The 25,778-nt window shown below is 46.6% G+C and overlaps 1 protein-coding gene across 1 annotated transcript in view; it reads left to right on the top strand.

Annotated features, from left to right (window-relative positions):
- The window catches only part of CADPS (calcium dependent secretion activator), a 434,176-nt gene that overhangs the window by 162,315 nt on the left and 246,083 nt on the right, over nucleotides 1-25,778 (top strand). The window contains exon 12 of the mRNA XM_078776828.1: nucleotides 8,613-8,840. Coding sequence (XP_078632954.1) covers nucleotides 8,613-8,840 — 228 coding nt within the window. The remainder of the gene's footprint in view (nucleotides 1-8,612; nucleotides 8,841-25,778) is intronic.

Here is a 25,778-nt window from a genome sequence, read left to right as displayed (position 1 = left end):
AGCTGATCACCACCATCTTTTTTTTTTCTTTTTTCTTTTTTGTATACAAGATCGAGGCTCGTGAAAGAGCGAACATTAATCACACAGAAAGACAAACCGACACATAAAACATATAACATCGGGAGCGGTAGACAAGATGGGGAGAGAGGGGGAAGGACACAAACACAACATTTGAGAGCAGGGACCGAGAGACATGGAGACATCGAGAGATCTGTGGGAGGGAGAGGGCTTTGGGGGGGAGGCATGTGAAGGGGGGGGGGGGTGGGAGAGGTATAAACATATGGACACTGCCAGGATATCCAGGAAATAAGTTGGAATTTCAAACAAGGTGGATCTGGGGTGAATTAGTGGGGGTAGAAAAGATCAAGGTTATGGATGGGGGAAGATAAGAGATGGTGGTGAACAGCTGTTTTAAAGACCTGGAGGGAGGAGAGGGATTGAAGGGAGTGTGGGAGTTTGTTCCACAGGCGGGAGAAAAGAGGAATGAAAGAGTGAAGGTGAGCAGAGAGCCGAGATTTCGGCAGTTTAACCATCAGAGGGTTGCTGGCAGATCTTGTGCGACCTGTAGGAATATTTGGGGGACAGAGCACGGAGAGAGCTGGGGGAGCAAGGCCGGAGAGGAGTCGGTAGAAGACAGAAAGACCACCTACCTGCCTGCGGTGAGTGAGTGAAAGGCCCTCAGAGATAGCTTCATCGCGGGAGATTCCAATGATTTTGAAAGCTTTGGATTCAACAGCGTGAAGCCGAGCCAGGTGTGATGCAGGAGCACCAGCCCATAGGGGAGAACAGTATTCCATTGAGCTGCGGATGAAAGCCTTGTATGTGGTGAGGAGCTCAGGTGTGCCGAGGAAGGACTTCGCACGACGGAGGATGCCCAGTCGGCGACTGGCTTTGGAGGCCAGCTTGGAAATGTGGTTTTCCCAAGAAAGATCATGGCAGATAGTGAGACCCAAAAGCTTGAGTGACAGAACTTCTTGGAGAGGATTGTTGAGAAAGTAGATGGGAGGGTTGTCCAGTCGATCTTTTCGGAGAGACATAGTAAGAGAGTGAGATTTGGCAGGATTGAAAGACATGTTCCACTTGTTTGACCAGTCTGTGATTTTGTCCAGGTCTTCAGAGAGTGAGGAGGCTGCAGACTGCCTATCTGAGGGAAGAGGAATGGAGCGGCAGAGAGTGGAGTCATCAGCAAAGAGATAGAGAGGATTTTCCAGAGAGTCAGAGAGATCATTGATAAAGACCAGAAAAAGCACAGGGCCCAGCACACTTCCTTGGGGAACTCCAGCCTGAACAGGAAGGGGAGATGAGAGAAATCCATTCAGGGCCACACGTTGACTACGACCAGAGAGGAAGTCCGCAAGCCATGCATGGAGATTTCCATGGATACCATAGGAGGAGAGTTTGGTGAGCAGAGCTGGGTGCCAGACCGTATCAAAGGCCCTTGATATGTCAAGGGAGACAGCTCTGATTTCCTGTTTGGCATTCAGGACCTCCATCCATTGTTGAGACAGCAGAAGCAGCATGTCCAGAGTAGAGTGACCTGGTCTGAAACCAAATTGATGATCAGAGATCAAGCCATTGGAGAAGAGGAAAGATTTCATATCCGAAGCAATGATGGATTCCATGACTTTGCTGATAATTGGGAGCAGGCTGATTGGTCTGTAGTTGCAAGGATCTGTTTTTGCACCTTTTTTGTGTAAAGCGGTAATGTTAGCTGATTTCCAGGATGCTGGCAGATGACCTTGAGCAAAAGATAGGGTGAAAAGAACAGAGAGAGGGTGAGATAGAGCGGCAGAGCAGGATTTTAGGACCCGTGGGCTGATGCCGTCTGGTCCAGTTGCAGAATCAGAGTCGAGGTTTGACAAAAACTCCTCCACCTTGTCAGGAGAGAAGGACACAGAGTCCAGGAGCATTTGGGTTCGACTGGGAAAGGTGGGAACAGAGAGAGATGGGTTTGGGACTAAGGATTTCGAGGCGAACACAGAGTTGAGGCATTCGGCTTTGTCACGTGCGATGTCAACTGTGTGGCCATTTGAGGTAAGGGAGGGGATGGAGGGGGAACAAACACCAGAAACGGATTTGACCAGACGCCACCAGGATTTGGAGGAAGGAGACAGTTTTGAGAGTTCATTCTTGAGTGAGGAGAGATAGTGCTTCCTGGCACTCCTGAGGGTAGACACACACTTGTTCCGAGCTTGGTGGAAGGAACTGAGATTTCCTTCAGTTGGATTAGCCTTCCAAGAGGCAAAGGCAAGTTGTTTCAGGGCAACTGCCTCACCACAAGATTCAGTGTACCATGGACGGGAGGAAGGGTAAGACAATTGAAGGCGAGATGGGATAAATCTGTGCATGAGAGAGATCAGTTTGCTTTGGAAGAATTCCCAGGAAGAATTGATGTCAGAGGCAGTGGAGATGGGAGACCAATCTAGACGATTGATGGCTGCTTGAAGACCGTCCCAGTCAGCCTGAGTGAAATGCCAGACTCGTCGACGCTGAGGAGGCTCTCTGAGAATGGCCAGAGAGATGTCCACTTTGACAAGCACATGATCAGAAGAACCGATTGGAGCAGAAGAAGAGCAGCAGACATTAGCAGGGAAGTTTGTCATAACCAAGTCTAGAAGAGAAGATACTCCATTGGCTGAGATCCGGGTCGGGAAATTGACAGATTGTGTCAATCCCAGTGAGTCACAGAAGTCCTTTGCTGAGGTGCCATGACTAGTGAGAGAGGAACCCACACCCAACCAGGTGGCATGATGACAGTTGAAGTCACCACATATGAGGAAGAGAGAGTTGGGATGAGTGGATAGAAGTTGGTCCATGTTGTCAGACATTGAAATGTAGATGGAGTCATCACTGTTTGGGGGACGGTACAGAACACATATGAACAAAAGGTGGGAGCGGAGAGGAAGCCGTAACCAGAGGTACTCCTGCGGGTGAGGAGGAAAGAGAGCAGTGCAAGGAGAGTGAGGAAGAGAGTTTTTGACAAAGATAGCCACCCCACCACCAGGCCGAGGCTCAGGTCTATCATACCGGAGGAGGGAGTAACCAGGAAGAGATATTAAGGAATCAGAGACATCTTGAAGGAGGAAAGTCTCTGTTAAGCAGATCAAGTCTGGATTGTCAGAAGCAACCTGTATGGAGAGATCAGTCAGGTTTGAGCGAAGGCCCCGGATGTTTGAGGTCCATACCGTTAATGAAGAGAGAGGGGGGCATCGGGTACAGGACAGGGGAGGGGAGGAGTAGGGTAAGATGAAGGATGAGAGGGGGAGGTAGGGAGAGCAGTTGATAGTGTTTCAGATGTTGCAGAAGAGTTCCAAGAAAGTGAAGGATGAGGAGGATGAAAGGTTTGCTGGTGAAGGGATGCGGCACAGTGAGGGGTTGTTTGAGGGGGGGCAGAGGAAAGTAGAAGGTTTGGGGGGGTGGAGGTATGAGATAGAAGGGAGACGAAGTGGGGAGGAGGCAGCTTGGAGGAAGAGGGTGGAGGAGAGAGAATTGGAGAGGAATGGTATGGGGGGAGAATTGAATGGGAGGGATTGGGGGGGAGTTTTGAAGGGGAGGAGTGAGGGGGGAGTTTAGGAGGGGAGGGGCAAGGGGGGAGTTTTGGAGGGAAGGGGAAAGGGGGGAGATCAGGAGTGGAGGGGCAAGGGGGGGATTGGGAGGGGAGGGGCAAAGGGGAAGTTTAGGAGGGGAAGGGCAAGGGGGGAGTTCAGGAGTGGAGGGGCAAGGGGGGAGTTTAAGAGTGGAGGGGCAAGGGGGAAGTTTCGGAGTGTAGGTGCAAGGGGGGGGGATTTGGATGGGAGGGGCAAGAGGGGAGTTTAGAAAGTGGATGATTAATGAAAGACGAACATTGATAACAAATTGGGTTTGTTGTGATTTTCAAGTTAGCAATCCGGTTCAGGATGATGGAGGAGGGATGGAATGAATGTGAATTTAGACCATGTAGTGAGGGAGACGTATAAGATATTGAATTTCTTTTTTTTGAAGTGGAATGAGTTGGAGAGGAAATTGAGAAAAGCCTTTTAAATAGGAAGAAAAACAGCGTGTTGTAATATACCACTGAATAAAAAACAGAAGGGGAAAGGTTAAACATATTTAAAAATATTTAAACAGAACTATGAACAATCTTATATGCACAAAAATACCAACGGGGGGAGAGCCGAGAGGGACCACCACGAGTCACGTGAACAGGGCAAACGGTGGATGGCAAGGAGATAATGGGGGTGGGGCGAACAGCACACCTGGACAGAAAATACAGGATGAGACAACAGTACACGTGGAGAAAATAAAATAAATGTTTTTGTTTTTTTTTGTTTTTTTTGGGGGGGGGGGGGGGTGGGGAATTAGAACGTTAGACAGTATTATGTTCGGGGTAGAAGGGAAAAAACCAAGAGCCAAGCAAAACACACTTAAGTTAACAAAACACCGACGGGGGTACAACTACAAGGCCACACACAAGGGCAGAAAACGATTAATTAATTACGAGTTACAGGAAATTCAAACCAAAACTAACTATAATCAAACAATATCACATGGACGATAAAATAACGAATTGAAATTTGACAATCTATCTGGGGAAATGGGGGAGAAACACGTGGTCGAAGAACGAACGAACGAATAAGAATGAATAAACGAATGAGCACAGAGAAGGTAGTCTTTTTTTTGTTTGTTTTTTTTGAGTTGAGATTTACATAAGGAAGTAGGCTTTGGGGTGGAAAGACTGCGAAAACAGAGAACGAAAGTTATTGGATCACAAACGACAGGCGCTGAGAGAAAAACAAAGCCTCAAGGTTGTACAGTGTACACTGTACAAGACCTCGAGACGACACGAATTAACGCGATTTTCAATACAGGTATGAAAGATTTGCACCGAAAATCTTTGACGGGACAATAAACGTACATACACCATAAAAGAAATACAGTTATAACGAAAATACAAATTGGAACAATGACAACTTCGATTTCGATGGAGAGCGTGGAGACCTGCGAAAAAACGAACCGTCGCCAGCAAGACCGGAAACGGAAGTCAAAATTCAGAGTTTTTGATAAAGATAGCAACCCCGCCTCCAGGACGAAGCTCAGGTCTATCATACCGGAGGAGGGAGTAGCCCGGGAGAGATACTAAGGAATCAGAGACATCATAAAGGAGGAAAGTTTCTGTTAAGCAGATCACATCTGGTTTGACAGAAGCAACCTGTATGGAGAGATCAGTTAAGTTTGAACGAAGGCCCCGGATGTTTGAGGTCCATACCGTTAATGAAGAGGAAGGGGGAGCATCAGATACAGAACAGGGGGGAGGAGGGGTAGGGTAAGATGTGGAAGAGGTGGAAGAGGTAGGGAGAGCTGTTGAAGGTGTGTCAGAGATTTCATAATAGCTCGGAGAAAGGGAAGGATGGGGCGGACAAAAGGTTTGATGGTGATTGGGTGTGGCACAATGAGGTGTTATTTGAGGAGGGGGAAGAGCGAGGCAGAAGGTTGGGGGAGATGGAGGTGAGAGTTGGAAGGGGGAAGAAGCGGGGAGGACGCTTTGAGGAGGGGGAGTGAGAGGGGGGAAATTGAGAAGCAATGAGGGTGGGGAGATTTGAAGGGGAGGGGTGAGGGGGGAGTTTGGGAGGGAAGGGACAAGGGGAGGGATTTGAAAGGGATGGGATATGGGGGAGATTTGGAGGGGAGGGGTGAGGGAGGAGTCTAGGAGGGGAGGGGCGAGGGGGCGTCTTGGCGGGGAGGGGTGAGGGGGTAGTTTAGGAGGGAGGGGGCAAGGGGGGAGATTTGAAAGGGATGGGTGATGGGGAAGATTTGGAGGGGAGGGGTGATGGGGAAGATTTGGAGGGGAGGGGTTATGGGGAAGATTTGGAGGGGAGGGGTGAGATTGGATTTTAGAAAGTGTACGATTTATGGGAAACGAACATTTATTGCAAAATGAGTTTCTTGTGACCTTCGAGTTAAAAATACGTTTAAGGACGCTGGATGGAGGATGGAGTGCAGGAGAGTTTAGGGAATGTAGAAAAAAGGCACTATAGGAGATGGATATTTTTTTTGGGATGAATTGATTTGGTGAGCAAGTCGAAAGCAGCCTTTTAAAGAAGAAGAAGAAAAAGGTGTTATAAAATATGACGGAATACATAACTTGAGGGGAAAGTGTAAACATTGAAGGTTAATAACAGTGAAAACTATCTGGGGAAATGGGGGAGAAACACGTGGTCGAAGAACGAACGAACGAATAAGAATGAATAAACGAATAAGAGAAGGAAATGTTTTTTTTTTGTTTGTTTTTTTTGAGTTGAGATTTACACAAGGAAGTAGGCTATGGGTGAAAAGACTGGGAATACAGAGAACGAAAGTTATTGGATCACAAACGACGGACCGCCGAGAGAAAAACAAAGTCTCAAGGTTGTATAGTGTACACTGTACAAGGCCTCAAGACACGACACGAATTAACACGATTTTCAATACAGGTATGAAAGATTTGCACCGAAAAATCTTCGTCGGGACACAATATACGTACAACACCATAAATAAATACAGTTTTAACGAAAATACAAATGGGAACAATCACTTAACTTCGATTTCAAATCGTTCGCGACGCGGCAAAGGCCTTGCTCGCGACACGGCAAACAGACGATCAATTTATGAAAGATAAACACCGAGAAACAACCAAAGTTGCACACAATAACTTCACACACCGAAAGATAAATACAGTTTCGACAAAATACAATTGTGAACAGACTTAACTTCGAATAACGTGGAGACCGAGTGGAGCTTCGAAAATCCCTCCCACCGTCTCCGAGATCTCTTATCTTCCCCCATCCAAAACCTTGATCTTTTCTACCCCCGCTAATTTCACCCCAAATCCACTTTTTTGAGGTGACTTTTGTCTTCTTTCCTGGAAGTTCTTGGTGTCCTTGTGTTTTATACTTCTCCCTCCCCCTCCTCCCCGCCTTCCCACGCCTCCTCCCCCCAAGCCCTCTCCCTTCCACACATCTCCCTGCTCTCAAATGTTGTGTTTGTGTGCTTCCCCTTTTCTCCCCATCTTGTCTGCCGCTCCCTCTTTTTATATATTTTGTTTGTCTGGTTGATTTGTTTGTGAAGTAAATGTTAGCTCTTTCACGAGCCTTGATTCAGTGTTCAAAAAAAACAAAAAAAAAACAGGCCCAGAGACTCGTCTTCATTGAAAGAGATAACAATGATGTTGAAAGCCTTGATGTCCATGGTGACAAGGTAAGAAAGGTGTGAGGCAAGTGTTGCCAACCAAGAGGGGAGAACAGTACTTCATCGAGCCGCGGATGAAGGCCTTGTCGGTAGATAAAGGTTTAGACTGCATGACAGAGGAGGCCCAGTCAGCTGATGGCTTTGGACGCCAACTTGGACATGTGCTACGCCTAATAAATATCAAAAAATTAATTGAGATGTCAAAAAATGTTTGCACAAAAATAACAAATGAGCCTGATCTCTCATTTAATTACAACTACCCAATCCCATGTTGTGCTAGGTCTGCGAATGCCACTAAATCATTGGCAATATTATCCTTGAGCTTTATCACATAAACTAGTGGTACACCTGGTGGTACAATTTGGTAGCAAAAACCTTTGAAATGTTTTTGTTAATTTTTTTTTGAAAATGTGGAACTCTTACTACATGTTGAACGGTATATGGCAATAGCAGTAAGCATAACTACCACATATTTTTGTTGTAATAGTTTAAGTGAAAAACCTGACTTGGAGAAAAAGTTATTTGTTTTTTTCTTGGCAGGAGACTACTGTTATCTTAAAACCAACCAATCCTCGGTGGGTAACTAACTACCAAACTCGTGTTGTTAGTCACAGCGTAAACTTATTTTATTTTGATCTCTGGCTAACCCTAACAACTCGGTTGCCCTTCAAATGCCTTCGGGCCATGCATCCTTGGGTTAATCTCGAATTCCTTTTTTTTCTTCTTTTTTTGTGTACAAGATCGAGGCTCGTGTAAGAGCAAACATTAATCACATAAAAACAAACTGACACATAAAACATACAATAAAGGGAGCGGGAGACAAGATGGGGAGAGAGAGGGAAGCACACAAGTACAACAGCAGAGAACAGGGACATCGGGAGATCTGTGGGGGGGAGAGGGCTTGGGGGGGAGGAGGCAAGGGAAGGGGGAGAGGGGGTGGGAGAGGTATAAACACATGGATACTGCTAGGACTTCCAGGAAAGAAGTCGGTATTTCCAAAAAGTGGATCTGGGGTGAATTAGCGGGGGTAGGAAAGATGAAGGCTTTGGATTGGGGAAGATAAGAGATGGTGGTGAACAGCTGCTTTTTACTTGGTGCTGCCCTAAGCACCACCCCTGCTTTCTAAATACTGGCCTAACTTTATACCTTTTAATTAATTAATTAATTTTACAAATGCTGTCTTAACTTGGTCAATCTTTTAACTTTGATCTAACTTTTATCTTGCAACATATTCCTTTAATCACTGGCATAATCAACATCGTTGGCTTTAAAATTTCTTTTCCTTTCTTTGAAAATTCCTTTGACTTTTAATTTCTCAATTTTCTTTTTTACTACCAGGCTAATCACAATCCTTGGAATTTATCCACCAGGCCAAACTTTTCCACTTTTCCTTCCGCCCCGTCCATCAGGTTGTGAGGGTGGCCGCGCTTTCTTCAACGCCGTGAAAGACGGCGATGCTGTGGTGTTCGCGAGTGACGATGAGCAGGACCGCATACTCTGGGTGCAGGCTATGTATCGGGCCACGGGACAGACGCACAAACCGGTGCCACCCACACAGGTGCAGAAGCTGAACGCTAAGGGAGGTGGAGGCAGCAGAACCAACAACCCGCAGCTCGACGCTCCCATCTCTCAGTTCTGTGAGTTGAGAATTGATTGAGCATCAAATCCGGGGGAAATAACGTTGGGGAAGTTTTTGCCTGGTTTAATCCAGCGATTTAATAACTGGTAGTTGGGATTTAATTTCAAGGATAAGAGCTTTCATTTTCAAATGATGAAAGGATTCATGTTTTCGGTTTTCTATATCTCAATAGGAACTTAGACAATTCAGAACGTTTGTTGCATCAATGGGTGAACAAAGATGTAGTTTTATTGATCTAGTGTGTGAGTGTAACCAGAAACCCGTTGTTGTTAGAGGTGGCTTTTCATTTAAATGTTGTTTTTAAAAAAAACATTAATCCACATTGAATTGCACTTCGGAGACGGTTATTAGCCGCGTCGCAGACGCTGCTCATAGAGTGCCCTCTGCTGTTGTTGTTGTTGTTGTTCTTCTTCTTCTTCTTGTTGTTCTTGCAGAGAAGACAAAACCTTGAAGCTCCACCCATTTTGGGAACCGTAGCTCCACCCATTTTGGGAGAGGCTTCATATAAACAAATATCCACCATTTTATTAACTCGCATAGCTTTGAGGCCTGTTTTGTAGGCCCGTGGTGTCTTCCTCTCTCACACAGTTTTATTTCAAATCAAATTCGATATATCATTTCATTTTTCACAGTCGCTAACATAGTTTTAGACTCGGTTGAAAAAAAACGGGAAGAAAATCCGATGAAAGTTGCCCTTTATAGAACGAAATGAATTCTCAAAGGCCTGTAACTTCAAGTCCATTGAGATATATATTTTTTAAATCGCGGCATGCTCAGTCATACACCGCCCGAAATAACAGATGGGAAAATGCCGAGATATATATATTTTGTTTAAATCGCGGCATGCTCAGTCATACACCGCCCGAAATAACAGACGGGAAAATGCCGAGATATATTAAAAATTCGTCCATTTGATGACAATCGTCACGATGAAATATTTAATTTATACGTCGTCACAATAATGTGGAGAGAGGAGCATAGCTTCGTTCACGTGTCGCCTCACACGGGAAATTGCCGAGATATATATTTTTTTAATCGCGGCATGGTCAGTCATACACCGCCTGAAATAACAGACGGGAAAATGCCGAGATATATTAAAAATTCGTCGCCACACACGGGAAATTGCCGAGATATATTTTCACTTTGCACAAAAATAACATCAAGTAATCGAATCAATAGGAATGTCCTGTGCCTATAACATCGACGTTATAGGCACAGCTGCATCTAGGCATTGTGTAACATCGACGCAGCTTTTGTTTTAATTAAAACTTTTTGTACTTCTTGTGCTTCATATGCAGAGATTCACCTCAAAGCCTCAGAGCACACCGACATGGCATACAACACCGACATGGCATACAACACCGGCATGGCATACAACACCGACATGGCACACAACACCAACATGGCATACAACACCGCCATGATACTAACTTCAAATATGAACAGGATTTGCATATTGGGTCACAGAATTGGTTCACCAAAAGTCAGATCGATTGATTTGGCCGTTTTGATATATCAGCTGTTTATGTGACACCAAATTTGCTCCATTTTGATCAAGTGGGACTTTTTGTGGATTTATTACTACCATACCTCAAAAATTCTCAATATGTCAAATTGAAACTTACACACTTTTACGTATCTGTATTACGTGTGAATAAAATTTTGTCACATTTAGTCAAAGGCAAGGTCAAGGCCTTCCGGAACATGCAAAACACCTATGAGGCTGCAATTGGAAAATGCATCAGCCAAATTTGTTGTTCATAACATTCACACATGTAAAACACTTGATAGGCCAAACACTCTCATGTCAAAAGATAGGGTCAAAAACGTTATACAGCACAATATCTCAAAACATTATTGACGGATTTGGACGGAACTTGGTGGACAGATTGGGTGTGTGAAGGACGAATTGATTTGATTTTGGTAAAGATCCAGATCATAATTTTAAAGTGATTCTTCACCATTAAAAGATAGGCCCAAAAAAGGATATAAAGCATGAAATCTCAAAGACTTGTGGACAAGTTATGACAAAGCTTGGTGGATGAGTTGGTTAGGTGACAAGAACAAGCCGATTCGATTTTGGCTCAGTGCCGGATCCAGATTCGGCCTATCAGTGGGATACAAAATGTAAACTGTTCAGCCTGGCGGAGGTATGCGCTCTATAGAGTGCCGTGCTAGTTCTGTCTGTAATTTGTATCTTAAAAATCCAATGGTGTCTTTTTACAAGGGTCGGGCTTAGGGCTCATTTAAATGTACCAGTTAAGTGTAGGATATCCTCATTTTCAATTTCGGATTATCCTTGATCTACAACTGCTCCAGAAGCAGTAGACCAATGACTGCTTCAGAAGTTAGGAGGGTGTCTTCATATAATTTACATGGTGATGAGATCGAAGGTCATTTAAGGATTTCAGGCTCTGTTTAGGCATTGATTGAGGGAAAGACCATAATTTCTCCTATTCTGCCTCGTGATTAAAAATTATAGTGGATTGGCATGGGTGTTCCTGAAGCAGGTTAAAATTTTCTCCCTTTTTCAATTTAATGATTGATCAAATGTTTTTTTTCTTACCTAATGCAGAGTGTGCTTATTAAAGCACTTTGTTATTTTTGTTCCAGTTTAATTTCCCCCTGTTTTGGTCATTTTATTTTCTGCTTTAAGTGTGCATTATATTCTCATTTATCCCCCCCTATCCCTGGCCCAATCCTTCCAAGGCAAATTACACCAAAGGCAGTCAGGCCACCACTGTGATCGATTGTACTGAGGTGTGCTGGCCTTCGCGTCTATGAACCGTTTCACAAAATGGAGACATTCAACTCGGCTAGTGGAAAATAGACTTTTAATTGACTTGTGGTGGTGGGAGAGGGGGTTACGGAATATTATTGTTCAAAGCATGATGCCGGTTGAAAAGAGAGAAAGAAAGAAGGAGAAACAGAGACAGAGACAGAGACAGAGACAGAGACAGAGACAGAGACAGACAGAGACAGACAGAGAGAGAGAGAGAGAGAGAGAGAGAGAGAGAGAGAGAGAGAGAGAGAGAGAGAGAGAGAGAGAGATAGATAGATAGATAGATAGACAGACAGACAGACAGACAGACAGACAGACAGACAGACATGACTTTTATGCCCTTTTATTACAAAAGTATAAAAATAAAGATTGCTTACAGTCAAAACAAAATAAACAAACTAGTTACATACAATTTTACCATCGGGGAAATCAAAACCAACAAACCGTTAAGCTACCAAAAAAAGCACAAAGGATATTTAGTAAAGACTAGAGAGAAAGCACCAAACGGCCATCAGATATTTTACAAAAATCCTTTACACACCACATTCTTTCAAAGAGTTCAAGTTGGCTGGAAAGCGAGTAACAGTGAAAATCGAGTTTTATCCGGCTTTCGCAAAATGCTCTGAACATTGCTACAGTATCTGTACTGTACAAATCATTCTTTATCTTTGATTTTCTGGTTTTGTAAATTGCCAATTTTGCTTGGGAAATGAAAACGTTTGCAAGAATTGTTGCTTGGATGTTAAAGGGGCCACTTGGACCAAAAATGAAAATTGAAAATTGCAATCAAGGGAAAGACGTGCAAATAGCACTTTCAAGAAAATAAAAAGAGGAGTTAAACGATTGCGTCGAATATATGCATGGGGCAAGGTTTCTCTCTGTCCACAAAAGGGACACTGATCACTTGTCGCTTGTGAAAAGCGGTGAATGAGAGAGTTTGTGGGTATTATTCAATGTGCGATTCTCCATTGGAGATCACCAGCACGTTTTGGCACAGGATTTTTATAGTACCATCCCCAGTTTGGGGAGAAAGGAGGAGTGTGTGGCAGGACTGCAGACCACTTGCAAGGTGCTGGGGGAGACAAGGAGGGGAAAAGAGCTTTTAAACATTGGAGATACAAGGGTTTACGGTTATCACTGGAAGAGGAAAAGGAGCGGCCAAACTTTATTGGCTCCAAGTTTTCAGAGGCCGACAAAAAAAGGTTGGGGAAAAGAGAGAGGCTCAGCTCAGAGGGAGGTACAGGACGAACCAACCAAGGTTGGGAGGTACCGTAGGCACGAAGCACCACCCTTAAACATCTGTCTAATTGGCGAGATGATCTGACGCCAGTCACTGAGGCAATAGCAGCAACACTTAGCCACTTATCATTGGCATTGTTTTTAAGGTGGCATACTTTAGTTATTGATGCAGACACAAACTTTTGAATGAAGGCCCTGCTCTTATCAAAACCTTCAAAAAGTGAGTTGTAAAACAGTGGCTCGTTGAAAAACATGGATCTCTCGTACGTAGTATGATCGCGATGGCTTGTGAAAGCTTGCCATGCATTTAACAAACTTCGGTAGAAAGAAGGGAGTGAAGAGATATCAAACTTCCTCTCAAACTTCCTCTCTTCTCTCTCCTTGCACTGCCCTCTCTCCACCCCACCCCCAGGAGTACCTCTGGCTACAGCTTCCTCTCCGCTCTCACCTTTTGTTCATATGTGTTCTGTACCGTCCTCCAAACAGTGATGACTCCATTTACATGTCGCTGTCTGACAACATGGACCAACTTCTATCAACTCATCCCAACTCTCTCTTCCTCATATGTGGCGACTTCAACTGTCATCATGCCAGCTGGCTGGGTGTGCGTTCCTCTCTCACCAGCCATGGCACCACAGGAAAGGACTTCTGTGACTCATTGGGACTGACACAATCTGTCAAACTCCCGACCCGGATCTCAGTCAATGGAGTATCTTCTCTTATATACTTGGTTATGACAAACTTCCCTGCAAATGTCTGATGCTCTTCTTCTTCTCCAATCGGTTCTTCTGATCATGTGCTTGTTAAAGTGGACATCTCTCTGGCTATTCTCAGAGAGCCTCCTCAGCGCCGACGAGTCTGGCATTTCACTCAGGCCGACTGGCACGGGCTGCAAGCAGCCATCAATCATCTGGACTGGTCTCCCATCTCTACTGCCTCTGACATCAATTCTTCCTGGGAATTCTTCCAAAGCAAATTGCTCTCTCATGCACAGATTTATCCCATCTCGTCTTCAGTTGTCTTACCCTTCCTCCCGTCCATGGTACACTGAATCTTGTGGTGAGGCAGTTGCCCTGAAACAACTTGCCTTTGCCTCTTGGAAGGCAAATCCAACTGAAGGCAATCTCAGTTCCTTCAACCAAGCTCGGAACAAGTGTGTGTCTATCCTCAGAAGTGCCAGGAAGCACTATCTCTCCACACTCAAGAATGAACTCTCAAACCTGTCTCCTTCCTCCAAATCCTGGTGGCGTCTGGTCAAATCCGTTTCTGTTGTTTGTGCCCCCTCCATCCCCTCCCTTACCTCAAATGGCGACACAGTTGACACCGCACTTGACAAAGCCGAATGCCTCAACTCTGTGTTTGCCTCAAAATCTTGTGTCCCAAACCCATCTCTCTCTGTTCCCACCTTTCCTAGTCGAACCCAACTGCTCCTGGGCTCTGTGTCCTTCTCTCCTGCCAAGGTGGAGAAGTTTTTGTCAAACCTCGACTCTGATTCTGCAACTGGACCAGACGGCATCAGCCCACGGGACCTAAAATCCTGCTCTTCCGCTCTATCTCACCCTCTCTCTGTTCTTTTCACCCTCTCTTTTGCTCAAGGTCATCTGCCAGCATCTTATCTTGGAAATCGACAAACATTACTGCTTTACACAAAAAAGGTGCAAAAACAGAACCTTGCAACTACAGACCAATCAGCCTGCTCCCATCAGCAGTCATGGAATCCATCATTGCTTCGGATATCAAATCCTTTCTCTTCTCCAATGGCTTGATCTCCGATCATCAATTTGGATTCAGACCAGGTCATTCTACTCTGGACATGTTGCTTCTGCTGTCTCAACAATGGATGGAGGTCCTCAATGCCAAACAGGAAATCAGAGATGTCTCCCTTGACATAACACATGCCTTCGATACGGTCTGGCACCAAGCTCTGCTCACCAAACTCTCCTCCAATCGTATCCATGGAAATATCCACGCTTGGCTTGCGGACTTCCTCTCTGGTCGTAGTCAATGTGTGGCCCTGAATGGATTTCTCTCATCGCCCCCGTCCTGTTCTGGCTGGAGTTTCCCAAGGTAGTGTTCTGCGCCCTGTGCTTTTTCTGGTCTTCATCAACGATCTCTCTGACTCTCTGGAAAATCCTCTCTATCTCTTTGCTGATGACTCCACTCTCTGCCGCTCCATTTCTCATCCCTTAGATAGGCAGCCTGCAGCCTCCTCACTCTCTGCAGACCTGGACAAAATCACAGACTGGTCAAACAAGTGGAACATGTCTTTCAATCCTGACAAATCTCACACTCTTCCTATGTCTCTCCGAAAAGACCGACTGGAAAACCCTCCCATCTATTTTCTCAACAATCCTCTCCAAGAAGTTCTGTCGCTCAAGCTTTTGAGTCTCACTATCTGCCATGATCTTTCTTGGGAAAACCACATTTCCAAGCTGGCCTCCAAAGCCAGTCGCCGACTGGGCATACTCCGTCGTGCGAAGTCCTTCCTTGGCACACCTGAGCTCCTCACCACATGCAAGGCTTTCATCCGCAGCTCAATGGAATACTGTTCCCCACTCTGGGCCGGTGCTCCTGCCTCACACCTAGCTCGGCTTCACGCTGTTGAAGCCAAAGCTTTCAGAATCATTGGAATCTCCTGTGATGAAGCTAACTCCGAGGGCCTTTCACTCACTCACCGCAGGCCGGTTGGTGGTCTTTCTGTCTTCTACCGACTCCTCTCCGGCCTTGCTCCCACAACTCTCTCTGTGCTCTGTCCCCCAAATATTCCTACAGGTCGCACAAGATCTGCCAGCAACCCTCTTATGGTTAAACTGCCAAAATCTAGGCTCTCTGCTCACCTTCACTCTTTCATTCCCCTTTTCTCCCGCCTCTGGAACAAACTCCCCCTCTCCCTTCAATCCCACTCCTCCCTCCAGGTCTTTAAAACAGCTGTTCACCACCATCTCTTATCTTCCCCCATCCAAAACCTTGATCTTTTCTACCCCTGCTAATTCACCCCAGATACATTTTTTCGTAATTCCAACTTCTTTCCTGGAAGTCCTTGCAGTGTCCATATGTTTTAAACCTCTCCCACCTCCCCCCAAGCCCTCTCCCTCCCACAGTTCTCTCGATGTCCCTGCTCTCAAATGTTGTGTTTGTGTCCTTCCCCCTCTCTCCCATCTTGTCTACCGCTCCTCTTATTTTGTGTTTTTTTGTGTCGGTTTGACCTTTTGTGTGATTAATGTTAGCTCTTTCACGAGCCTCGATCTTGTATCCCAAAAAAAATAAAAATGAAAATACTTTGTCAAGTCCATCAGGAAGAGCTCCTTAGCGTGACCGAAATTCTCAACTTGACCCAAAATACAGCATGCAAGTTGCCTCCAAGGCACAACAGGCTCATGCAAAAAGGACCATATCGTGCGTAGACGAAAAGCCATGATTCGGCATTTTACATTGACAAGTCCTTGACCACCCTCAGATATTGGCAAATTCAATCTCTCCGGTCGTAGCCAATGCTTTCCAGACCAGAAGAAATGAGTTTCGCTCTTCTGTATTCCGTCGACTAACCCAGCGGGTGGTAGCAGAGCCAAAACCTTGTGCCACAGAATGGAGGTAACCAGGTTGTTTATGACCAATACTCTGCCACTGTAAGACAATTGGCAGAGTAGGCCTTTCCATTTTATTAAAAGCAGCTCAATGCGTTCAGGCAAACCTTCCCAGTTTTGCCTGATGAAATCTCCAGGACCAAGATAAACTCCCAAAAACTTGATCCCATCTCTTCTCCAAGCAATATTTGCAGGGAGAGACGGGGGTGAGGGGGGAGGTGGGGAGAATGGGGGTTGGGAAAGGGATTCAAGCCACAGTGCCTCGGTCTTTTTCCAATTGATTTTTGCTGATGAGGCTCTGCTAAAAAGTGCTAAAGCATGCATCATCTTAGCAATGTCATCAGAGTTTTTGATGCAAACACATATGTCATCAGTGTAGGCAATGGTCTTTATAGTGTGGTTTAAACCTCTAACAGTGAAACCAGTCAACGACTTTCAAAGAGTGTTTAAGAGGGGTTCAAGGGAAAGGGTGTATAAAGCACCTGACAGTGGGCAGCCCTGCCTAACACGACTTTTAATACAAAAAGGGGGCACAAGCTCATTTATGTTTAGCAGGGCAGATATGTTTGAGTAACACATATGTATACATGATAAAATAAAAGGTCCAAAACCAAATCGATTTAAGACTTCGGACATGTATTCATGAGAAACATAATCAAAAGCCTTCTCATGATCTAGGAAAACAAGGCCAACACTTTCATGATGGATATCACAAACATCAATCAAATCACGAATAACAGAAATACTGTCATGGATATTACGACCAGGAACACAATAAGTTTGGTCCATGTTTACATTGTCCTTTAGGAAGGGTGAAAAACGTAAGGCAATAGCTTTGGAAAAGATCTTGTAATCAGTACATAGTAATGATATTGGCCTCCACTGGGAGATGAGTAAAGGGTCGCCTTTCTTTGGAAGCAAGGTAAGTACTGCTCTTCTGCAGCTCAGCGGGAGTTCATTCTTTTCAAGGCTTTCCTGGAAGACTGATAACAGTTCAGGGCCAATTATGTCCCAGAAAGATTCAAAAAATTCTGACAGTAAACCATCGATGCCAGGTGATTTTCCTTTGCCGAGGCTCTTTAATGCGATGGAGAGTTCCTCAAGTGTGAGTGGTTTCTCCAGGCTCTCCCTTTGCTCTGGGGTTAAGGTGGAAACACCGTCAAATAAGTGAGAGACACCATTTAGATCAACTTCCTTTGTTTTGTAAAGGTTGGAGAAAAAGAGTCAAGCTTACCTCTTGATTCCTTCAGGGTGAGTGATGACAGAATTGTCAGGGCATTTTAGAGCAGTAATTTGTGGGTGAGGAACCATAGATTCAAAATCAAAGAAGTATCGGGGAAGGGAGGGTGGGAGGGGAGGGGGGAGGGGGGGCTTCGCCCGGGTTGAATAAGAATAATACAAATATATGATGAAAAGAACATGTATATTTTAGAGCAATATCACAGTACATTTCCTACATGACGTTTTGTCAATTTTCAATTTCTCAAAACCTCTTGGTATACAACATTTCTGGTTTTCTTACTTGGTGCCAAGACATAAAGATTGCTTGGTTTTCCAACCCTCGAGCAGCCCACGTACAGCTGGCCATGGGAAGTACCCGGCATTGCCGGGCGGGGGAAGGGAGGGGAGGAGGAACGGGGGGGGGAGGGGAGGAGAGGGTGGGGAGGGGAGAAGAGGAGGGGAGGGGAGAAGAGGAGGGGAGGGGAGAAGAGGGGGGGAGGGGAGAAGAGGAGGGAGAGGGAAGAGGAGAGGAGGGAGGGGAGGAGGAGAGGGGAAGGGGGAGGGGGAGGGGGGAGGAGGAGAGGGGAGGGGGGGAGGGGGAGGGGGGTGGTGGGGAAGGGGGAGGGGGAGGGGGGAGGAGGAGAGGGGAGGGGGGAGGGGGAGGGGGGTGGTGGGGAGAGGGGGGAGGGGAGGGGGAAGGTGAGGGGGAGGGGGAGGGGGGAGGTGAGGGGAGGGGGGAGTGGAGGGGGAGGGGGAGGGGGGAGTGGAGGGGAAGGGGGGAGGGAAGGGAGGGGGGAGGGGAGGGGGGGCTTCGCCCGGGTTGAATAAGAATAATACAAATATATGATAAAAAGAACATGCATATTTTAGAGCAATATCACAGTACATTTCCTACATGGCTTTTTGTCAATTTTCAATTTCTCAAAACCTCTTGGTGTGTCAACATTTCTGGTTTTCTTACTTGGTGCCAAGACATAAAGATTGCTTGGTTTTCCAACCCTCGAGCAGCCCACGTACAAGCTGGCCATGGGAAGTACCCGGCATTGCCGGGCGGGGGAAGGAGGGGAGGAGGAAGGGGGGGGGGAGGGGAACGGGGGGGAGGGGAGGGGAACGGGGGGGGAGCGGAGGGGAATGGGGGGGGAGGGGAGGGGAACGGGGGAGGAGGGGAGGGGAACGGGGGAGGAGGGGAGGGGAGGAGAGGGTGGGGAGGGGAGGAGAGGGGGGGGAGGGGAGAAGAGGGGGGGAGGGGAGAAGAGGAGGGAGGGGAGGAGGAGAGGGGAGAAGAGGAGGGATGGGGAGGAGGGAGGGGGAGGAGGAGAGGGGAGGGGGGATGGGGGGGGGGGAACGGCTAGCTTGGCAAGCGATAGCAGGATTTTTACTTTTATTTTTACCTCAATGAGGGCTATATATATAGTCCGTGCTTGGAGCCTTCAACTTCAACATAAAGTTTTTTTATGAAAAATAATGCAGATGTATAACAATCCACCAATGCAAGTTCAGAAATGAATGCAGATCCTTTACTTTGCGATACAAACGCAATTCCCGCCATTTCCACTCACGATCGAGGCCCTCCACAGTGGCCGCGCCTCTTCTTCCTCCTACAACTTCGTCTCACTTCTTTCACTCAAAATGTACGAAATTCTGCCGCATGAAATTATTTAGAGGCCTCATCGGGGGGGATATAAGGTACATAAGGAAGGCGTTGTAACAGAAGAATCAAAATAAAAGTGGAAGAACATGAGGAAATAGGAGCTATTCTGGACCCACAGCCAAACCCGACAAACCATTGCAATACACCCCGAACGTCTAGCACCGCCACAAACCACCATGGAATTGCAGGTGGCGCGGTTTTTTTAAACCATTGATATTAAAATAAAACGTAACCTATAACCACCAGGATTTTATGCTGATTCCGAATCTGTGTCTAAAACTTTTTCTCCGATGTGTAGTTCTTGAGTTATAAGCGGACATCCAGACAGACACACATATACACACACACACAGACAGACACTCCTCCTTTATATATAGAGATCTACACATCTGGGCAGTGTCTGTGTTGTCACTTAACAACTCCCTCAAACTTTTGTTTCCGTGGTTGTGAAGTGTTTTTAATAACGTTGTGGTGGTTTTGAATCACGTGGTGGTGAGGTATTTTGAATTATGTGGTGGTGAGGTGTTTTTAAATGACGTGGTGGTGAGGTGTTTTCAAATCACATGGTGGTGAGGTGTTTTTAAATCACATGGTGGTGAGGTGTTTTGAATTACGTGGTGGTGAGGTATTTATAATTACGTGGTGGTGAGGTTATTTTAATTAGGTGGTGGTGAGGTGTTTTGAATTAGTTGGTGATGAGGTGTTTTGAATTATGTGGTGGTGAGGTGTTTTGAATTACTTGGTGGTGAGGTGTTTTTAAATGCCGTGGTGTGGTGTTTTTAATTTCGTGGCTGTGAGGTGTTTTTATTACGTGTTTTATGGCTGTGAGGTGTTTTTAATTTTGTGGTGGTGAGGTGTTTTTATTTCGTGTTTTATGGCTGTGAGGTGTTTTTATTACGTGTTTTATGGTTGTGAGGTGTTTTTAATTTTGTGGTGGTGAGGTGTTTTTATTATGTGTTTTATGGCTGTGAGGTGTTTTTATTACGTGTTTTATGGCTGTGAGGTGTTTTTAATTTTGTGGTGGTGAGGTGTTTTTATTACGTGTTTTATGGCTGAGGTGTATTTATTACGTGTTTTGTGGCTGTGAGGTGTTTTTATTATGTGTTTTATGGCTGTGAGGTGTTTTTAATTTTCTGGTGGTGAGGTGTTTTTATTATGTGTTTTATGGCTGTGAGGTGTTTTTATTACGTGTTTTATGGCTGTGAGGTGTTTTTAATTTCGTTGTGGTGAGGTGTTTTTATTGCGTGTTTTATGGCTGTGAGGTGTTTTTATTACGTGCTTGATGGCTGTGATGTGTTATCAATTTCGTGGTGGTGAGGTGTTTTTAATTTCGTGGTGTTGAGGTGTTTTATTACGTGTTTTATGGTGGTGAGGTGTTTTGAATTACTTGGTGGTGAGGTATTCGTGGTGGTGAGGTGTTTTGAATTACGTGGTGGTGAGGTGTTTTGAATTACTTGGTGGTGAGGTGTTTTGAATTACGCGGTGGTGAGGTGTAATCGTCCCAAACTTCCAATCTGCACCTACCCCTTCCCTATGTATGTGCTGAGGGGTTCTTTCTTGAAGAAAAAAGCATTCAACCTAAATCTTCAACCGAAATTGCTTATGAAAATGTAATATCACAAACACAACAAATACATTTGTGCAAAGTAATTGTTTGTATTATGATTGGTGAAAATCATGACAACACAGCAACTCAGGTACAGTCATTACCCTCAGCTAAAATAAGCCCGCTCTTCAGTATCGACGCGTGGTGAGGCGAGCGCAGCGAGCCGAGCCAAGCTAGTATATATATATATACATATATATATATAGTGTTGCGGATATGAGGATTGTGTTTTTTTTATTGTGTGCTTTATTATTATTATTGTTTATTCTGCGCCTCCTGCCTCCGGAGTTGTGTAAAGGTAAAAAGGGCGTCTCGGTAATTAGTCCATAAAGCATCCACGTCAGCCAATCATAGAATACCACTGTTCGATAGCTTATATCTTATTTATGTGTCTTAGGGTAAGGCTGTGTCTCCCATTAACTTAAATACTCCATTGTACCAAGTGAAATAAGAATAGGTCCCCTTTCATTTCATTTCGATGGCCAACTGCATTTTGGGCGGTTTTCTCTTCAACCACCATTGGCCACGAGGCAGGGTTGGGGAAGAAAGGCGGGTCCCCACCTCGTCAGAGAGGGGAGGAGTGAGCCAGCCCCACTCGACCAACCATGAACAAGGGGTTTGGCTTGAGAGGGTGGAGAGAGAACGTTTGGGGGAGGTTCGCGAAGGTTGAGGGGCGGGGCCTATATAACCCGCCGGCGGGGCGTTCCCCAGGCAGTTGAGTCCAAGAGATGAGCTTTGACAGAGTTGAGACACGGAGGGAGGAGACAAGAGCTGGGTCGTCAGAGCTGAGCTGCGTGCTCGAGCCACCGAAACTGCATCTACAGCAGCTCGTGCCACCGAAACTGCATCTACAGCAGCTTGAGCCACCGAAACTGCATCTACAGCAGCTTGAGCCACCGAAACTGCCTCTACAGCAGCTCGAGCCACCGAAACTGCAGCCACAGCAGCGTGGGGCCTAGACGGCAGTTTGGAGCAGGGCCCCGAAGGAACGGCGGCTGCCCAACGAGCCGATCGTGCTGCAGAACCAGTTGGACCTCCCTATCCCGCCAGCCATCCACCTGCCATCCCTATCATCATTCCCCGTGTAAGTGTGTTCGTAGTCTGTCTTTTGTCTTGTCCCTGGGAATAAGTTAAGCCTGTTAGATAAGCTAAAGATTTCACTGTGTCACCTGCGTCTCATGTCCCTGTAAATAAACGTGACTGCTTTCTTTTTGCTTATATGTGTGAATAATAATAAACCCAGTTACTCTTCTGTACGTCTTCTTCCTCTTTGCATTCGGTCGCTTTAGAGTTTTCCAGATTGAGCAGCTGCGGTGCGATACGGCCAACGTTTGGGTTGAATCGGGTTTTAGTCGGGGAATAACTGTTCGGTCGCGGAGCCTCCGCTCGGCAAATATACCATCTTTAACCGCGTACCGTAACAATTGGTGTCAGGAGTGGGATAACTGTTCGGTCGCGAAGCCTCCGCTCGGCAAATATACCATCTTTAACCGCGTACCGTAACAATTTGGTGTCAGGAGTGGGATTCGAACCTGGGACTAAATTTATTTAGCCCAAATTTTGGACACCAATTGTGTTATTACCGTAACAAATTGGTGTCGGGGAGTGAGATACGAGGCCCGAAGCGCGCTTAACGCGCTCAAATTTACGAGCTGCTGAAAATTTGTGTTTTAAAGCAAAACCCGAATTTTGAAATCGCGCCATGGCTGGTCAAGGCGACGGGATGCCGGTGGGAGAGATAGACGGGGTGGAATCGACCCAGGACCTCGGGGAAATGTATATGGAGGAGGTGATTGAGGAGGTATCAGGTGCACAAAATGGCGCGCTCGCGCACGTGGTTGAAGGGTCCCAAAATAGCGGCGCCGAGGAGGGTGAGCCCGCGGTGGCGGCTGGGGACGCTGGGCAAACCGGGTTTGACCTCAGATTATTCTTGACCCAACTGATGGCAAAAATGGATGCTCAGGGTGAGCGAATGGATGCCCAGAGTGAGCAAATGGGGGCAATGAGGGGCGAAATGGGGGGCAAAATGGGCGAAATGGGGGGCAAAATGGGAGAAATGGGGGAACGGCTAGAAGCTAAATTTGAGGGGTTAGACAACGGGATAAAAGAGGTAAAGAATGGGTTAACGGGGGTGGAAAATAGAATGGCTGCCCAGGAGAATCAGTTAGAGGGGGTGAAAAATGGGTTAATGGGGTTAGAAAATAGGATGGAAGACAAATTGCGGGAAATAGGGGAGCAATCCGCCCGGGAAATCGAACAGATGGGGAACCAGATAGAGGAGGTGAGAATCGGGGTAGAAACCAAACTGGATGCCCAGAGGGATGAATTGGGACAGATGAGGGCGGCATCTACAAAAGAAAGGGAGGAGATGAAAGAGGAGATACGACGAGGTGTAAGTGAGGAGGTCTCGGGGGTACGCGAGGAGGTAAAGCGAGGTGAAAAGCGTATAGAGAAAGAGGGGAGGAATAATACGGCAAAGTTACAAGGGGGAATAGAAGATCTGACGGAGGAGGTGGAACAGCTGACAGAGGGACAGACGGGGTTAGTGGAGCAGGTTCAAAGGAACACTGCGGTACTAGGAGGGTTAAAAGCGACACAAAAAGACATTAAGAACGAATTGATAGCGACACAGAGGCAATGTCAGATGGTACGTGAGGGACTGACAACGAGGTTGGAAGAGGTGACAGAAGTAATGGAGACGAAGGACCGAGAGGTGAGGACGCACATAGAAACGGTCAAGGTAGCCTTAGAGGACGAATTTGAGGAAACGCACCGGGAAATAAAAGAGGTGAAGCAAAAATTAGAGGAAGTGGAAGAAGAGGTGAGTGAAATTAAGAAGAGACGGACAGAAACTAAGAGAGAAATACAGGAGGAGGTGATGGAATATGTACAAGGTCGGTGCTCAACTCATAATGGTGTGCTCACTAACCAAATAAAGAGTTCGCAGGTGGTGAAGGAGGTGCGGAGACGAGGTGCCAAGGTGAGTGGCGATATACGTGGAAATGTACATGATGTGAGGAAAGCTTCAGTCGGCTTGGGGGTTGATGTGGACCCGGGTGTTCGTGAGAGGCCGTTGGTGAAGTGTGCGACAGGTACGGTGTGCGAAAAAAGAGGTGTGCGAGAATGTCCGACCATGGGGTGTGTGAGGAAAAAGTGCGCGCCGAGGAGTGAGTGTGCTGTCGAGAGTGAGTTGGTTGTAGCGCGTGTGCGAGGGAGCACATGGAAGCGCGTAGTGAGGAGTGTTACAGAGGATATAACGGAAGCATGCACGCCTGTGGTGAGTGTTACAGAGGATGTAACGGGAGAGTGTGCGCAAGAGGATGCGCGAGAAAGGTGTGTAACGGACGGGTGCATGAGGAAAGAGTGCGCTGTCAAGAGTAAGGGAGAATGCACGCCTGTGGTGAGTGTTACAGAGGAAGTAACGGGAGAGTGTGCGCAAGAGTGTGCGCAAGAAAGGTGTGTAACAGACGGGTGCATGGGGAAAGAGTGCGCTGTCAAGAGTAAGGGAGGATGCACACCTGTGGTGAGTGTTACAGAGGATGTAACGGAAGAGTGTGCGCAAGAAAGGTGTGTAACGGACGGGTGCATGAGGAAAGAGTGCGCTGTCGAGAGTAAGAGTGAGTGCGCGACCGAGAGTGGAGGTGAGAGTAGTAAGAGTGACACGGAGCGTGAGTTGGTTGTGACAGGTGAGAGAGAGGATGTACACCTGGAATGGAAGGAAGCACACCTGGAATGGTAGAGCTTGTATGGGAATGCACGCTGGAATTAGTAGTGAGGCACGTGGTTGGGTGTGCGAGTGAGAGCACACCTGTGATTGTCACAGAGGAGTTGACCGAGAAGGGGGCGCGAAGAGGTGTGTTGGTGAGGTGTGCGAGCGACGAGTGTGTGCAAAGGTGTTCGGTGGTCAGGTGTGTGACCATGTCTGTGAGCGGAATGAGTGTACCTGGGTGTGTAAGAGAAGGTGCAATGACGAGGAGCATGGGAATAGCTGGATGTATGAGCAAGAAAGGGGTAGCGTATGCTTGTAAGCATGCAGGTGAGGCATCGATGGTAACCGGGTTAGCGGTTAGAGCGACTTATAGCCGAATCGGGCCCTCGGTGCGTGCCGGGCTTCGCGTGCCGCGAGAACCAGCGGGGATCCGAACCACGGCGGGTTCGAAAGGACCGCCGTACGTGATCCACGCTGGGCCGCGCTTGGAACGGCCGCGTCCGTGCTCCGCTAGGCGGAACGGGCAGCCCGATAGGAAGGGTCATCATGGCGACCCCTTTTTGTTAAGGCGTTCCGGCAGTTCGAGATCGGGCAATTGGAATGGCCCGTGCCGAGGTGGTGCGTGGGATCTCGGCCCGGGTAAGCCCCCGTCCCTGCACCGAATGCGGGACGTATCCAGCCGCCGGCACCAAACAACCCGCATTCATTGCTCGGCTTTACGAAGCCGGGCTGTAGACGTGAATTGGCGCACCGAGAGGATCTAATAAGTAGACGGGTGATGAGGTTAGTGTTTTGGACCCAAAATTAGAAAAAGGCAAAATTTGATGATTGGCAAAGGATTGGCAGAGTGATGATTGGTAATGGTACAGTGATTGGCAGATGATTGGCAAAATTTTTGATTGGTTGAAATTTGGTGAGCAAAATTGGTAGTGGAACGTCCCCCATGTTGTGGGATGGCCAATCCACCATCCCTCACAAAAGGGGGGGGCAAAGGAGCACTAGCTTATGGGGTTGATGGCAGTGAAAACTAGCCCGGGAGGGTTAGGATATATCGTGTGTAGGGATCTAGCGAAGATGACATTAGGTAACGTTAAGATTAGTTAGTGACTGATACCTGTAGTGGGGACGCAGGTAGATTAGTGTG

This window comes from Myxine glutinosa, chromosome 4, assembly GCF_964187855.1.
Source record: "Myxine glutinosa chromosome 4, kmMyxGlut1.1, whole genome shotgun sequence".
NCBI classification, from domain to species: domain Eukaryota; kingdom Metazoa; phylum Chordata; class Myxini; order Myxiniformes; family Myxinidae; genus Myxine; species Myxine glutinosa.
This window is presented reverse-complemented; position numbering and strand designations above follow the sequence as displayed.